The following is a 13,448-nucleotide window of genomic DNA, read 5'->3' on the forward strand; positions in this document are numbered from 1 at the left end:
TTGAAACATAATAAGCAAGTGTAACGAGGACCACAAGGAGTTATATTCTGCAAGGCAAAATAACAATACAAAGAACAATGATCTTTTTTGGATTTTTCGGTTAACAAAAATAAAATAACTTATATACAAGAGAGAAGAAAGCGAGTGAAAAGCACTTCAAAAACAAAGAAGAATCAAAAATAACAACTGATAAACCAAACAATAACCAAGAGAAACCTTTTTGGAAATTTTGTTTTGTTTTTACACCTGGATAAAAAGCAAAGAAAAAGACTCAAAAAGAACCAAAGAAACATCAAGCAGAACTAAGAATAAAATTAAGTGAGAAAAGATAAAATCAATTCTTTTTGTATGTTTGAAAGGAATAAGAAGAAAGGAGAAAGCAATAATAGTATTTTTTTTATTTTCTTAAACATTTAGAACAACAAGAACAACCAAATAAACACAAGGAACATGAATATTTTTCTTATTTCAAAAGATCATGAGTCAAACCAAAGAGAACAAGAGAAGAATGAATGAAATGTTTTTGGAATTTTCTTTTTAAAGAAACATAAGAAGCAACTAAGAACCAAATAATGAAATATTTTTGGTAATTTGTAAGTGCAAGAATGAAAAGAAAGAAAGCAAAATTAGTAGCAATATAAATCATTTTTATAACGAAACATGTAGGCTGAAAAATGATTAGACCAACAGACTATCAAACATTTAAGAAGGGCATTTTAGGTTCACTGAATAGATTGTTTTAGGGTTTTAGCCCTTTATTTAATTTTGAGGCTTTTAAATTCCTCAATTCAAATTTCAATGAACTTAGACATGATGCATGGATGCTTCTAAATGCAACTATTTACATTATTTGTTCTAGGGTTGTGACACAAACAAAAAGCACAACAAGTTTACCAAAGGATAAAGTATATCAAAGATGACGAAAAATGGAGGCATACGTATTCCCCCAAGGCCGGCTTTTGTCCAAGGCTTGGCAATCTCACTGTCTTGGACCATCGGGTAGTAAAACAGTGCATGTGGTTGATATGCCGCGTGTTGGTCTAGTTCCTCCTCCTCACAATACTCTGTCATGTCTGTGTTATTCATGTTCCATCTTCCCTGGTTTGAACATGAAAGAAGAATGTGCAAGGAAGTGGCATAGTCCAAGAGCAATTGTCTCCGTTAGTAACAAAAGTATATACATAAGGTCCTCTCACATCTTCAAAATTTTGAGTAGTAACGATTTTTCAATGCGAGGGCATCAAAATATTCAGAACATGACGCTTCATAATTATTTGTGGTGTCAAGTGCATTCAACCGCACACAAAGTGGCAATAACACCACAACAAAGATTATAATTTTAGCTATCAGAAAGAGCATGCATAGATAACTCATAATTATCCCTGGCGCTAAACCGAAGATAAATGTTGCATGTAAGAACACGAAGTTCATGCATGCTGATAGCGAGGCGGCATTTAGGTTGCACATAAGAATATAGTAGGATAGTAGGTGACGGTTCATGGTAAACGAGATGGTGAATATCGGAGAGTCCTGATGTGTTGGCTTTAAGAATGAATCATTTGTACAATGTTTGCAATGATGAGGAAGAGACAAGGGATAGAGGATCATCCTGCCTCATCGCATTGCGCCGGATATCAAATTGCCCGAGACGTTGTTCAAACGCCTTTTAAAGACAAATCCTATCACGTCACAAGGATAGGAGAGTCAAATTTAACTTTGGCATTTAGGGAGCTAATTTGGATGAATTTCGAGCCAAAAACACGAGACTATTCGTCAAATATTTGCTTAACCTAGGAAACTTTATTTTTTGAGAAACAACCAAGGAAACAAATCTTCAAATCAAAGAAATAAAAGGGAAGTTTATAAAAAGAGGGAAGAAAAGAAGAGGCCCAAAAGCAGCCCATAGAGGCATTGACACAGCCGTTTGAAATGAAAGGAAAAAGTCGGAAGAAGAAAGAGGAGAAAAGAAAAGGCGAAACCTCTCCCGCGAGACCGAGAAGAAAAAGCCGGCAGGGCGGGCTGGTGGTGGTGGGAGGCGCGCGCGGGTGGGGTGGGCGTCGTGGGCGGTGGCAGCACAAACAAGCAAACCTTCCAATTTACTCCTCCCCACCTTCCCATCCTCCTCCACCTCCTCCTTCCCCCCTTCCCCAAATCTCAAAATTCCCGATTCCCGTCTCAACGAGCCCTCCTGCGCCGTACCAAAGCTCACGAGCACACGCCACGTGATTCCGATCCCGCTAGAGGAATCCCGAGGCTCGGCTCGGCTCTGTCGCCGGCATGCGGCGGGGCGGCGGCGCTGCGACGGCCGTTGCGGCTGCGGCGGAGGCGGAGGGGGACGCGGGGGCGCGGTTCCGCGGCGTGCGGAAGCGGCCGTGGGGCCGGTACGCGGCGGAGATCCGCGACCCGGCCAAGAAGGCGCGGGTATGGCTCGGCACCTTCGACTCCGCCGAGGACGCCGCCCGCGCCTACGACGCCGCTGCGCGCATGCTGCGCGGGCCCAAGGCCAAGACCAACTTCCCCCTCTCCCTTCCCCACCACCGCCAACTGCCGCCCAGCTACTCGCCCTACCCCATCGCCGCCGCCGCCGCTGTCCCGACGTCGGTCGCCGCGGCGGCGGCCAGGCCAGCCTGCAGCAGCCTGAGCTCCACCGTCGAGTCCTTCGGCGGCCCGCGGGTGCGGCCGGTGCTCCCGCCGCGGCCTCCGCCGCCGCCGATCCTCGACGGCGACTGCCATAGCGACTGCGGGTCCTCGGCCTCGGTGGTGGACGACGACTGCGCGGACGCCGCCGCCTCGCCGTCCTGCGGTCTCCTGCTCCCGTTCGACCTCAACCTGCCCCCGGAGTTTGGCGGCGTTGCATGTAACGACGACGACGAGCTGAAGCTGACGGCGCTGCGGCTCTGAAGTCAGAACCACCCGGTGGTGGTTAGAGAAAAAGGATAAGGAGAAAAATATTTGGTTCTTCCCTTCTCTCCATAGCCAGCACGATCCACCTCCACGCTGTTGTTGCTGTTGCTGTTTACGTGATCTGATGATGATTAATATGGCCTGATCTACGAATCGGCCTGCTTGTTGCCGCTGGTAGCGGTGATTATTGCCGACTACCGCCGGCAGCTCGCCGTGGTTGTTGTAATATAGCAACATTTTACTTGCTTCCTCTTGTGTGGAAGTAGACACCTAAAGTAACTTATTTTCTTTTGTAGCCACATGTGTTACTGTTACTCATTTAGGCTCATTTGCTTCGAATTGAGAACAATGGAAAACAAAGTTTTGTTTATGAGAATGATACTGGGTGCTTAAATGCTAGAAAATTCGAGCTAAAAGTTGTTGTGTTAGAGGGATGACCTTGATCTTAATTTCAACCTTGGTACAACCTTCTACCTGAATACCCCCATTATTCTTCGAGTACTGTAAATAGACTAACCTTACTATGGTTCTCATAATGCTTATGTTGCTAACATGTGATTTATTCTGACATGTAGTTTTGGTTCTTAAATCAAGTCTCACACTGATGTAGATGTCTGTCATAGAACGAAGAGAAGTTTACTTTGGCTGCTCAAGATGATGGGATGTTTGTCCTATTCTAATTCATATAAAGTAAGTTCACAAACTAATTTGTTGTGGACACCTTCAGCTATGATTAATGCATCTGGCATAATTTAGGCTGAATCATTAGCATGTATAATTGGGCATACTCCTGAGCTGAAATCAACAGACAACACAACTGATCATGATGACACAAGATGCTAACAAGATTAGTTCTGACAATTAGCAAAGTTATATGCTAACAGCAAACTGTTATCGAGTAACATGAAAGTAAAAGGATTTTGAATATACTCTTGTATCCGTAGATTTTTCGTTTCTGTTTGATGTATGCTAACGAGATTATATTCGATTGCTAATTGGTTGTGAGGCCTACCCAAAAACCTCACATTTCTTGGCAGTTGCATATGGCTGGCGCAGCAATGGTGATCTACTGATCCTATTATGTATATCTTGTTACATTCATGTGAACAAATATCTATCTACTTAGAGCGTTATTTGTAATTGAAGGATAGAAGGAACTTTTATTAGCTTAAGCCTACCCACAAACCTCACATTTCTTGCAACTTCCATATGGCTGGCGCAGCAATGGTGATCCACCGATCCTATTATGTATATCTTTGTTACATTCATATGAGCATACATCTATCTACTCAGGGCTTTATTTATAATTAGAGAATAGAAGGAACTTTTATTAGCTTAATAATCACATTGTCTTTGTTGTACAGTAATTTATTTGTATGTGGTGACAGAGTTCCACATGAATAGTATTTTGACTACCGTATTACATGCATAGCACTCTGTGATATTATCATTAGGATAAGTTGATTTTGTTATGGAAGACATCTGGAACTCCACGTTCTTCTGGATATTCCAGTTTCCTGTTTTTTGCATCCATCAGGACAAATTGGATGACCATTCAGATGGTAAATTTATGATAGCAGGTGCATTGGGTTTGCCTATGAATATGTGCTTGGATACATACAAGAATGCACTGCATCCTTTCCCTTAGTAACCGTGTTGATGTTTTAGTTGACGTGGAATTTTTTCCGGGTGTCTTCTAGGAAACATGCTCTGCAATTTTTTATCATAACATATCTGATTATGCAAGCGGTTGATTGTTATTCACAAATAATTTTCATGCTATTCTCCTAAGCAGCAGTGACGGACCATGGCGCGCCGCACTCAAGCAATGTTGCTCAGTTGCTAAGTATGTGCTTCTGGTCTTTCTCCAGTCATATACTTTCTACAGTTGATGCTTATAAGGTGGATTGAAATTCCTTATCGTGCTATTAGTTTGGCAAATTCTATGGTATCATGAAATTTACATTATTACGTGTTGTCATGCGATTTGGCCTTGTCGCATGTCGCATCACGTCTTTAAAGTACTGTATTTATGAACAGGCATTAAGAAAATAATTCAGAATCATGTGAGACACCTCCTGATATGCGCAACATTATATGGTTATTACTCCTATATCGGAAGCTTTGGGGTTCCAATGGCAAAATATTTACAGTGCACTGTCATTCCTTCATGTTTGGTACATTCAGCAAGGGATACTTACCTAACCAACCTCAAGTATTGGAGAAAGGTGATGTTTTGAAGTCAGCAGCTTCGTGAATTACTCTAACCAAGTAGCAGTGCCAGCAACAAAGCAGTGGACATCTGTTGCATCTTGGGAGTGATCTGTGCTGGACAGCAGGGTTTGGAGCCAACTAAGGTACTACATGTGGGATGTTGCCAATTTGTGAGTGCTTCTTTCCTAGCTGTCAACAATTGCACAAAGGCTATTTATTTTTAGTTGTGAACACGGTACTCTAATATGCTAACGCTGTTGAGCGATGTTTAATTCTCTAAAAATGGGGTGTCGTTAGGAATATAGTATCTGGAGATATCGTTGGATTGATTTGCTTATTTGCTATACTGTTAGTACTTCGCAGCACAATCCCCTGTTAGCCGGACTGCCACAATATACTTTAGGACATCAGGGCGCATCCTAATATCACTGACATTCTAGCAGGCACACTGCTAGTTACAATGGTAGCCAGAACTATTTTTTACTGCCAGATTCAAGTTCACTTATAACCAATTCTAGGAGGACGGCGAAAACCTTCAGACAATCAATTTCCTAACATCTTGTTAACTACAAACAACCGAACAACCAAAAACCGTTACCTTGAACCATCTCTCTTGTGGCAGGAGTACCTATCGGGAGGAGGACCGGATGCATAACAAGAAAAGAAAGAATAGTAGTGGTGCATGCGTGCAAACAATCTATAGAACCGAGCTCTTGTAAAGCTGAGTGTTCCTACGCTCAAAGCCCATATCTCAGATGCATGCCCATTGGAATAGCCCATCACCAGGATGAAATTATTCATTTAGTGCAGTTCCCCTTTCCTCTCTTATTCCAACTTCACATCCTAACCACCAAAAGGAAGGGAGAAGCAAACTCGACCTGGTGTCTTTTGATCATTTTATTGATGCGATTTTCAGTGAAAGCGGAGATACGGCAAGTGTGAAGAGTAAACTATTGCCCTATATGTCTCTATCCTAAATTAACACTTGATGAGGATTACTCAAGCAAAGTATACCATGTCATTCTCATTTTCTCATATCAGTTTCTATTTGATTGTAGAATTAAGGAAAAAAGTGCAATGTAGAATATCTGGTAGGCTATAATTAAAAACCAAAATTTCATACTGTTGCCGAGTTACTGTTGATGCGATGAATGTGATGTTATTCCCTTGGGATTAAGTTTCTTGAGAAAACACTAAAAATCCGGTGACCTCTGTATCTGGCTCATCTCAATCTTGTCACTCAGAAGACTTGTAAATTTGTAATAATTATTATTTGGATCATGCTTGATACTCCACAGTAATTTTGCTCAGAGGCTCTGGGTTATCCATACATATTACTTCTCACCCCGTGCAAATTTCTTGGGTGCATGTGCTCACATGCCTGCTCTTATTTTCTCTTGGGGGCATCTACGTTCTCTCTCCAATCTAAATCTCTCGGGGCATGCAATGATTGCTGGTCTCACATGCATCTTATTTGTGTATAATTTGATCTACTACTATTGTTGATGGCACTTGTTCTACTACTATTAGTTTGTACTCCCTCCGTTTTTATTTACTCCGCATATTAGCTTTGGTCAAAGTCAAAACTTTGTAAATTTTGACGAAGTTTATAGACAAAAATATTAACATATACAATAACAAATCAATACCATTATATTCATTATTGAATACACTTTCACATCATATAGATTTGCTATTGTAAATGTTCATATTTTCCCTATAGATTTGGTCAAACTTTATGAAGTTTGACTTTAGTCAAATCTAATGCAGAGTAAATAAAAACGGAGAGAGTAGTACTTTGATTTCCATGTTCATTGTTGTCGAACGATGCCCGCCATGTTATTTCAAAATACGTTAGATCTATTTTTTATTCCAAAACGTAAAGTTAGCAGCTGGTAGTACTACTTGATAGCCACCAAAGGTGCCCCAAATTTTGCGCGCACAGCAGCACCATTTCCCGTGATAATATGTACGCTTGTGCAGGGTTAGCGGGCACTACTAACTAATATTGACCTCTTATCGCAGCATCTGCTCCGACATTGCTGCCGTTAATCTACAAAAATGGTGATCTTTTGATTAGATTCTTTCTTCTTGACTAAATTATTGGTCTGCTCCTTTGTTTCAGCTGCCCCCAGATCCTGCGCGCTCGGTGTCTGCTGATGAGCATGCAAGGCAAGGGTCTCCCATGTGATGTGCCTGATGCCGCGCACAATTCCGTGTGCTAATCGGCTGACAGAGACGGTGGCGATCGTGCTTGTGGATTGCAGGGCTGGACTCGTTTCTGGGCGCAATAAAGCTTTGGTCATGGTGCCGTTTCCAGCCCATGTTGAGGTTCTCGGTGCCCCCGCGGTGCGTCTTTCTTCTCTCCATCGTCCGTCTCTCCCTTTCCGATTGGGTCGCCATTAATGCATCAGCTGTTTGATGAAATGTGAGCCAGCTAATCGCGGGCCTCTGCACGCTGTGCTGGCTGCAGTTTTGCTGTGCCGAAAGGGGTACCGCTCTGTTGCTTACTTTGTTTGTACATAAATTTCTCGACGGTTCGTTTACGTCTTCCTTTATTTCTGCTTGTTTGTTATGCACCGGTGCTTAGTGCATCTATAGTTGGACTGGGCAAATTTGGCACCCAAACGTCACGAAAGCGTCTGGTCTGTGTCCGGACATATCCGTTTTGACTCCCTATTTGTCCGTCCACGTTGTGATTAGTGAAGGAAAGAGAGAAAGAAAAAATAAATAAATAAAGAAAAAGATGCTCCTTGGTGGGGCCAAATCCTATCTAGCGGACACAGTACCACTGACCGGACACGGCCGACACTTTTCATAGTCATCTCATATATGAGGGACACAGTACCACTGACGGGACACACCCGACACTTTTCATAGTCATCTCATATATGAGGGTAATATGAGGAGGGCGGAGGCTTTGAGGGGTATGGTTGTGTTAACTTTTTTTTCTTTCTCTTGTCCTGTCAGTGGTCTTGTATCCGCTGGTTAATTTAAGGAGTCCGGCTGTAGATGCTCTTGTCAATACGCTGGAAGTATGATGCGTGTTGTGGAGAAGCGTTTGTTGAAGCTTAGGTGTGTCTTGAGGAAGTTCTGATCTATCTAATTCTTGCCCCCATTCGTCCTTTCTCCACAGTAGTAAGCAAGCTACGGTTGGTCTGAGTGATCAATTCCATCTACCACAAACTTGTTGCTGTTATGTACAGCTCATATGGTAGTAAACAAAACATAGAAGCCAGAACAGATTTGGTCGACAACAGATACGATGTCAGCTGCGAACCTGAAAGAAAATTCTCTGAGGAACAACGCAACAGAGATCCTACAATAACAAAGTAAATGGCGTATGGGTAGATGATTGCGATTTGTTTTCCTGCCTTGACCAGGTCAACCCATTTGAGGAAGGATGGTATAATGACAACTTGGCGAGAAGGATTCATTTAAGAAGCGGCCATGGCCGCAACAACCACCGTCCTCTCCCCTCCCCTGTGGTTAAGTTAGGTGGGAGATTAGGTTTTTAAGCTTTGAGCTGTTCCTTTGGCTCCATCCTCCTTTCCAGTCCATAAAAAGCACAGCACATTCCAACTGCCACCTTGCTCCGCCGCGTTCCGTCGCCTCACAGCTGTGTGTGCTGCCCCGTGAACTCTTCTGTTCCGTTGTGCGCTTCCCTTTAATTAGGCCGCTGTCAGCTCCAGCAGGCTTCTGAAACTCCAATCATAAGAACCACCCTGCCCCTTCCATCGCTCCTGCCTGCCTCCCTTCCGGCTCTCTCTCTCCTCCTCGTTTCCTCTCGTCAATTGTGATCGAGAGGGCAGCGATAGAGAAGAAGGGCGGGGAGGAGAAACAAGGATCGCCCAAGAGGTTCTTTCTGATCAGTTCATCGCCAGGCATCATCATCGTCATCATCATCATTATTTCTTAATGGCCGTGAGTACCTATCTCACTACGTTCACATCTCCTCTTTTGTGGTTACCGATGCTTTACTACTGTCTACTCAGTGCATGCATGCACGCATGATTTCGACACTGTTATGGCCGATTGATCATGCATTTGTTTTGTTTTTATAATTTTGGCTCATGATTGCTGCGTCTGCGTAATGGTTTCTCTATATATTTTTCAAGCACTCTGTAGTACACGTATGGCCGTATGGAATTGACCATGGTTGGGTGGGTGTGGAACGATGATGGATCATGGGGCGGTGCCGCCGTCCCCATGTGCGAGCATCAAGTTGGCAACACATGGTTATTGTTAGGCAGCGGCAGCAGACAAGGAGTTAGGGCTCACGGATCTGGGCATGATATGGAGGGCTCCGGCACATGGCATGCTCCGTCCTCAGATCCATCCAACATGATCGCTCTCATCCTCGAGCACAAGGATTCTTCAGAATGGGGAAAAGGAGGCCGAGCTTTTGCTTTGCTTGGGATGGACGATTGAGTGTTTAGAATTAGACGTCCAAGCCACTCCTCTCTCTCATGCCTACTATCCGGTGCATTTGGCACTGCCCGGTCTAGTTTGGTGTTCATTACCCGCTAGCTAGCTGTCGTTGGGTTTGACATATCTGTAATGTGACAGCTGACGACGCGAGCAGCAGCACCAGCATGGTGTTGGTTTTGCTTTCCGACGACGTGTACGTTGGCTGGCCTTAGCTGGGAGCTTGCTGACATACATACGTGCCATACCTAATTTTTCCTCCTCATCTTTAAGCGCCGCTAATTACAACCTGGAACTTATTAAGGTTCGACCTGGTCTGAATTTTTAAGCAACGAGAAAATGTCTAAAGAAACAGCTCAGGACTTTGTAAAATTATATGTCGCGTTTTAAAGATTTGGCGTGGTGCGTGTGCAGGGGAAAGGGCCGGTGGTTCCCAAGTTCGGCTCTTGGGACGCCGAGAACATCGGCTACACCGTCTTCTTCGAGAAGGTGCGCGAGAACAAGGCCGCGCCCGTGCCGGGCACGGCGGCGCCGGCGCCAGCGCCCAGGGGGCACGACGACCAAGAGTTCGACCCGTATGAGTACTACGAGAACCTCAGCCGGAACGTGCCCTTGCGCCCGCCCAGCTCGCACGGGCACCAGACGCCGGCGCAGCATTACGACCACCTCGGCGGTAACGTGCCATCGCGCCCGCCGAGCTCGCACGGCCACGGCCACCCGTCGCCGGCGCAGCACTACCCCCCGCAGCACGGCCACGGGGGCTACCACCGGCGGAACGGGAGCAACGGCAGCAGCGCCGCGTCCGAGGTCAGCAGCCGCGCCAGCAAGTTCTCGCCGCCCAGGCCGTACCAGCCGCGGTACGGCAACAACGGCGGCAGCTACCACCAGCCCCAGCAGCAGCAGCAGCAGGCCGCCGCCGCGTACGCCGCCTCGGTGCCGAGGCACCACCAGCAAGCGGCACCGGCGCCGAGGGTCGCCGCGTCCCCGCCGGCGAACGAGCGGCGCCCGGGCCAGGGCGCGCCACCGCAGGCCCGTGCCGCCAAGGCCCCGTCGGCCGTGCCCAAGTTCGGCGTTTGGGACGAGCAGAACGCGAACGCGGCGGCGCAGGGCTTCACGGTGCAGTTCGAGAAGGTGAAGCGGCACCGGGAGGTCGCCAAGGCCGCCGCGCCGGACGTGCCGCCGGTCGCGAAGCGGCAGCTCTCGCCGGACCGGGTGGCGCCCACGTGGGGCCACCCGCGAAGGAAGCCCAAGAAATCCTTCCTGTCCAAGGTACGTACGCGTGTACCTACACAGTTTGACGCCGGCGTTGTGTACAGTTTGACGCGACGCTGTACTATTTCATGTTCACCGCATTTTTTTTTGAACTACTGTTCACCGCATTTTTGACTCACTGTAAAATTGTTTTGTGCAGGTCTATGGGTGCCTGTTCCCAGTGGTCAGACAGTGACGGGGCAGCTGGTTCATCTTATATACTCCTATGTTTTTCTGGAAGGAACCCTGTAGTGTATACAGTATTTCATTTGTTCATTCGTTGTTCGTTATGAGTAATATATATACTCCTTGGTATTAATAAATCATGGCAAGATAAAAGCACTTGGCGTATACGTATTTGACGTGCCAAACTCTGTGTATCCAGTGTGTATCGGTGTACGCATTTGAGACTTCCAAACGCGTAGCACGTGTGAAAGTAATTGCATCTATAGCCGACTTCACAAATTCGACCTCTATACGTGCGCCGAAACACCCGGACACGTCTGCGAACGCATCTGAATGGACCTTTATATTTCGTTTTCGACATCCACATATCTCACATTCGGATTCTTAAATCCATACACGTTGATCAAACAAGTCGATGTCGCACGTAAATAATAAATGTTGATACCGAACATAAATAGTGTTTACATAAAATTTATTTTAAGTACACAACTCAAACATTAGCTCTTCGGTTTCTATTGTGGGTTCACGTATGCTTCACAAGATCATTAAGTAGTTGCGCGTGCACTTGATGATCTCAAAAATTTTGATGCATCCACAGAAAGTTCATCGGCTGAGTTGCATCTTGGTCTTTCGGGATTTCAACTTGTTCTCCAGATGCTTCAAACTAATTGGTCTGGCCTACACCATCACCCTCATCCTCGACAATTATAATATGCAGAATAACACATGTCACCAGTTGGCACAAAGTTTCCTATTCCCACACCATTGCAGTGCCACACACAATTCCCCAACGAGTTTGAAGCACACCAAATGCCTTCTCCACATCCTTCCTAGTCGCTTCCTGCATTGTTGCAAAGCGGCTCTGTTTATTGCCATGCGGTTCGGATACGGTTTTCACAAACGTCGCCCACTAAGGATAGATACCATCCGTAAGATAATATCCCATGTGAAGGAAATATGCCCTAGAGGCAATAATAAAGTTGTTATTTATATTTCCTTATATCATGATAAATGTTTATTATTCATGCTAGAATTGTATTAACCGGAAACTTGTTACATGTGTGAATACATAGACAAACAGAGTGTCACTAGTATGCCTCTACATTGACTATCTCGTTAATCAAAGATGGTTAAGTTTCCTAACCATAGACATGAGTTGTCATTTGATGAACGGGATCACATCATTAGAGAATGATGTGATTGACTTGACCCATTCGTTAGCTTAGCACTATGATCGTTTAGTTTATTGACATTGCTTTCTCCATAACTTATACATGTTCCTATGACTATGAGATTATGCAACTCCCGAATACCGGAGGAACACTTAATGTGCTATCAAACGTCACAACGTAACTGAGTGATTATAAAGATGCTCTACAGGTGTCTCCGATGGTGTTTGTTGAGTTGGCATAGATCGAGATTAGGATTTGTCACTCCAATTGTCGGATAGGTATCTCTAGGCCCTCTCGGTAATGCACATCACTATAAGCCTTGCAAGTAATGTGACTAATGAGTTAGTTGCGGGATGTTGCATTACGAAACGAGTAAAGAAACTTGCCGGTAATGAGATTGAACTAGGTATGATGATATCGACGATCGAATCTCGGGAAGTAACATACCGATGACAAAGGGAACAAACGTATGTTGTTATGCGGTTTGACCGGTAAAGATCTTCGTAGAGTATGTAGGAATCAATATGAGCATCCAGGTTCCGATATTGGTTATTGACTGAAGATGAGTCTCGGTCATGTCTACATAGTTCTCGAACCCGTAGGGTCCGCACGCTTAACGTTTGATGATGATATGTATTATGAGTTATGTGATTCGATGTACCGAAGATAGTTCGGAGTCCCGAATATGATCACGGACATGACGAGGAGTCTCCAAATGGTCGAGACATAAAGATTGATATATTGGAAGGCTATGTTTGGACATCGGAAAGGTTTCGGATAGGTACGGGCATTTTCCGGAGTACCAGGGGTTAGCAGAACCCCCGAGGAGTTAATGGGCCTTAATGGGCCATGGTGGGAGAAAGGAGGAGGCGGCCAAGTGGGAGGCGCGCGCCCCCCAAGCCCAATCCGAATTGGGAGGGGGGCCGGCCCCCCTTTCCTTCTCTCCCTCTCCCTCTTCCTAATTCTCCTACTCCAACTAGGGAAGGGGGGAAACCTACTCCTACTAGGAGTAGGAATCTCCCCCTTGGGGCGTGCCATAGGAGGCCGGCCCTCCCCTCCTCCCCTTCTTTATATACGGGGGAGGGGGGCACCCCATAGACACACAAGTTGATCTCTTAGCTGTGTGCGGTGCCCCCTCCACAGATTTTCACCTCGGTCATATTGTCGTAGTGCTTAGGCGAAGCCCTGCGTCGGTAACTTCATCATCACCGTCAACACGCCGTCATGCTGATGAAACTCTCCCTCGGCCTCAGCTGGATCTGGAGTTCGAGGGACATCACTGAGCTGAACGTG

At 45.5% G+C, this 13,448-nt stretch overlaps 2 protein-coding genes across 11 annotated transcripts; both read left to right on the plus strand.

Moving 5' to 3' along the window:
* The first annotated feature begins 2,019 nt into the window (after nt 1-2,019).
* On the plus strand, nt 2,020-3,280 carry ERF3 (ethylene responsive element binding factor 3). Its single transcript, XM_048677202.2, has one exon. The coding sequence runs from the start codon at nt 2,278-2,280 to the stop codon at nt 2,899-2,901; it is 624 nt and encodes a 207-aa protein (XP_048533159.2). The 5' UTR covers nt 2,020-2,277; the 3' UTR covers nt 2,902-3,280.
* A 64-nt stretch (nt 3,281-3,344) lies between these two features.
* Nucleotides 3,345-11,154, plus strand: LOC125512124 (uncharacterized). Of its 10 annotated transcripts, XM_048677198.2 has the most exons (7): nt 3,346-3,594; nt 4,700-4,750; nt 4,945-4,970; nt 5,092-5,261; nt 7,244-7,467; nt 9,961-10,815; nt 10,958-11,154. In XM_048677198.2, exons 5-7 carry the CDS (start codon nt 7,309-7,311, stop codon nt 10,991-10,993), a joined length of 1,050 nt encoding a protein of 349 aa, XP_048533155.2. In that variant the 5' UTR covers nt 3,346-3,594; nt 4,700-4,750; nt 4,945-4,970; nt 5,092-5,261; nt 7,244-7,308; the 3' UTR covers nt 10,994-11,154. The 10 variants fall into 10 exon arrangements, with proteins under 10 accessions (XP_087383499.1, XP_048533155.2, XP_048533146.2 ...); XM_048677189.2 differs by having other exon boundaries at nt 4,700-4,806; nt 4,945-5,261; XM_048677196.2 differs by lacking the exon at nt 4,945-4,970 and having other exon boundaries at nt 4,700-4,806.
* The last annotated feature ends 2,294 nt before the right edge of the window (nt 11,155-13,448 follow it).

The sequence above is a fragment of the Triticum urartu genome, chromosome 6A, assembly GCF_056163025.1.
Source record: "Triticum urartu cultivar PI428250 chromosome 6A, HENAU_Tu73, whole genome shotgun sequence".
Classification (NCBI taxonomy): Eukaryota; Viridiplantae; Streptophyta; class Magnoliopsida; order Poales; family Poaceae; genus Triticum; species Triticum urartu.

Coding starts and splice junctions, on each gene's coding strand:
- ERF3 (XM_048677202.2), top strand. CDS start 2,278: ATGCGGCGGGGCGGCGGCGCTGCGACGGCCGTTGCGGCTGCGGCGGAG.
- LOC125512124 (XM_087527373.1), top strand. CDS start 7,309: ATGTGCCTGATGCCGCGCACAATTCCGTGTGCTAATCGGCTGACAGAG. Junction 7,468..9,960: donor AGGTTCTCGGTGCCCCCGCG/GTGCGTCTTTCT, acceptor GTGCGTGTGCAG/GGGAAAGGGCCGGTGGTTCC. Junction 10,816..10,957: donor AGAAATCCTTCCTGTCCAAG/GTACGTACGCGT, acceptor TGTTTTGTGCAG/GTCTATGGGTGCCTGTTCCC.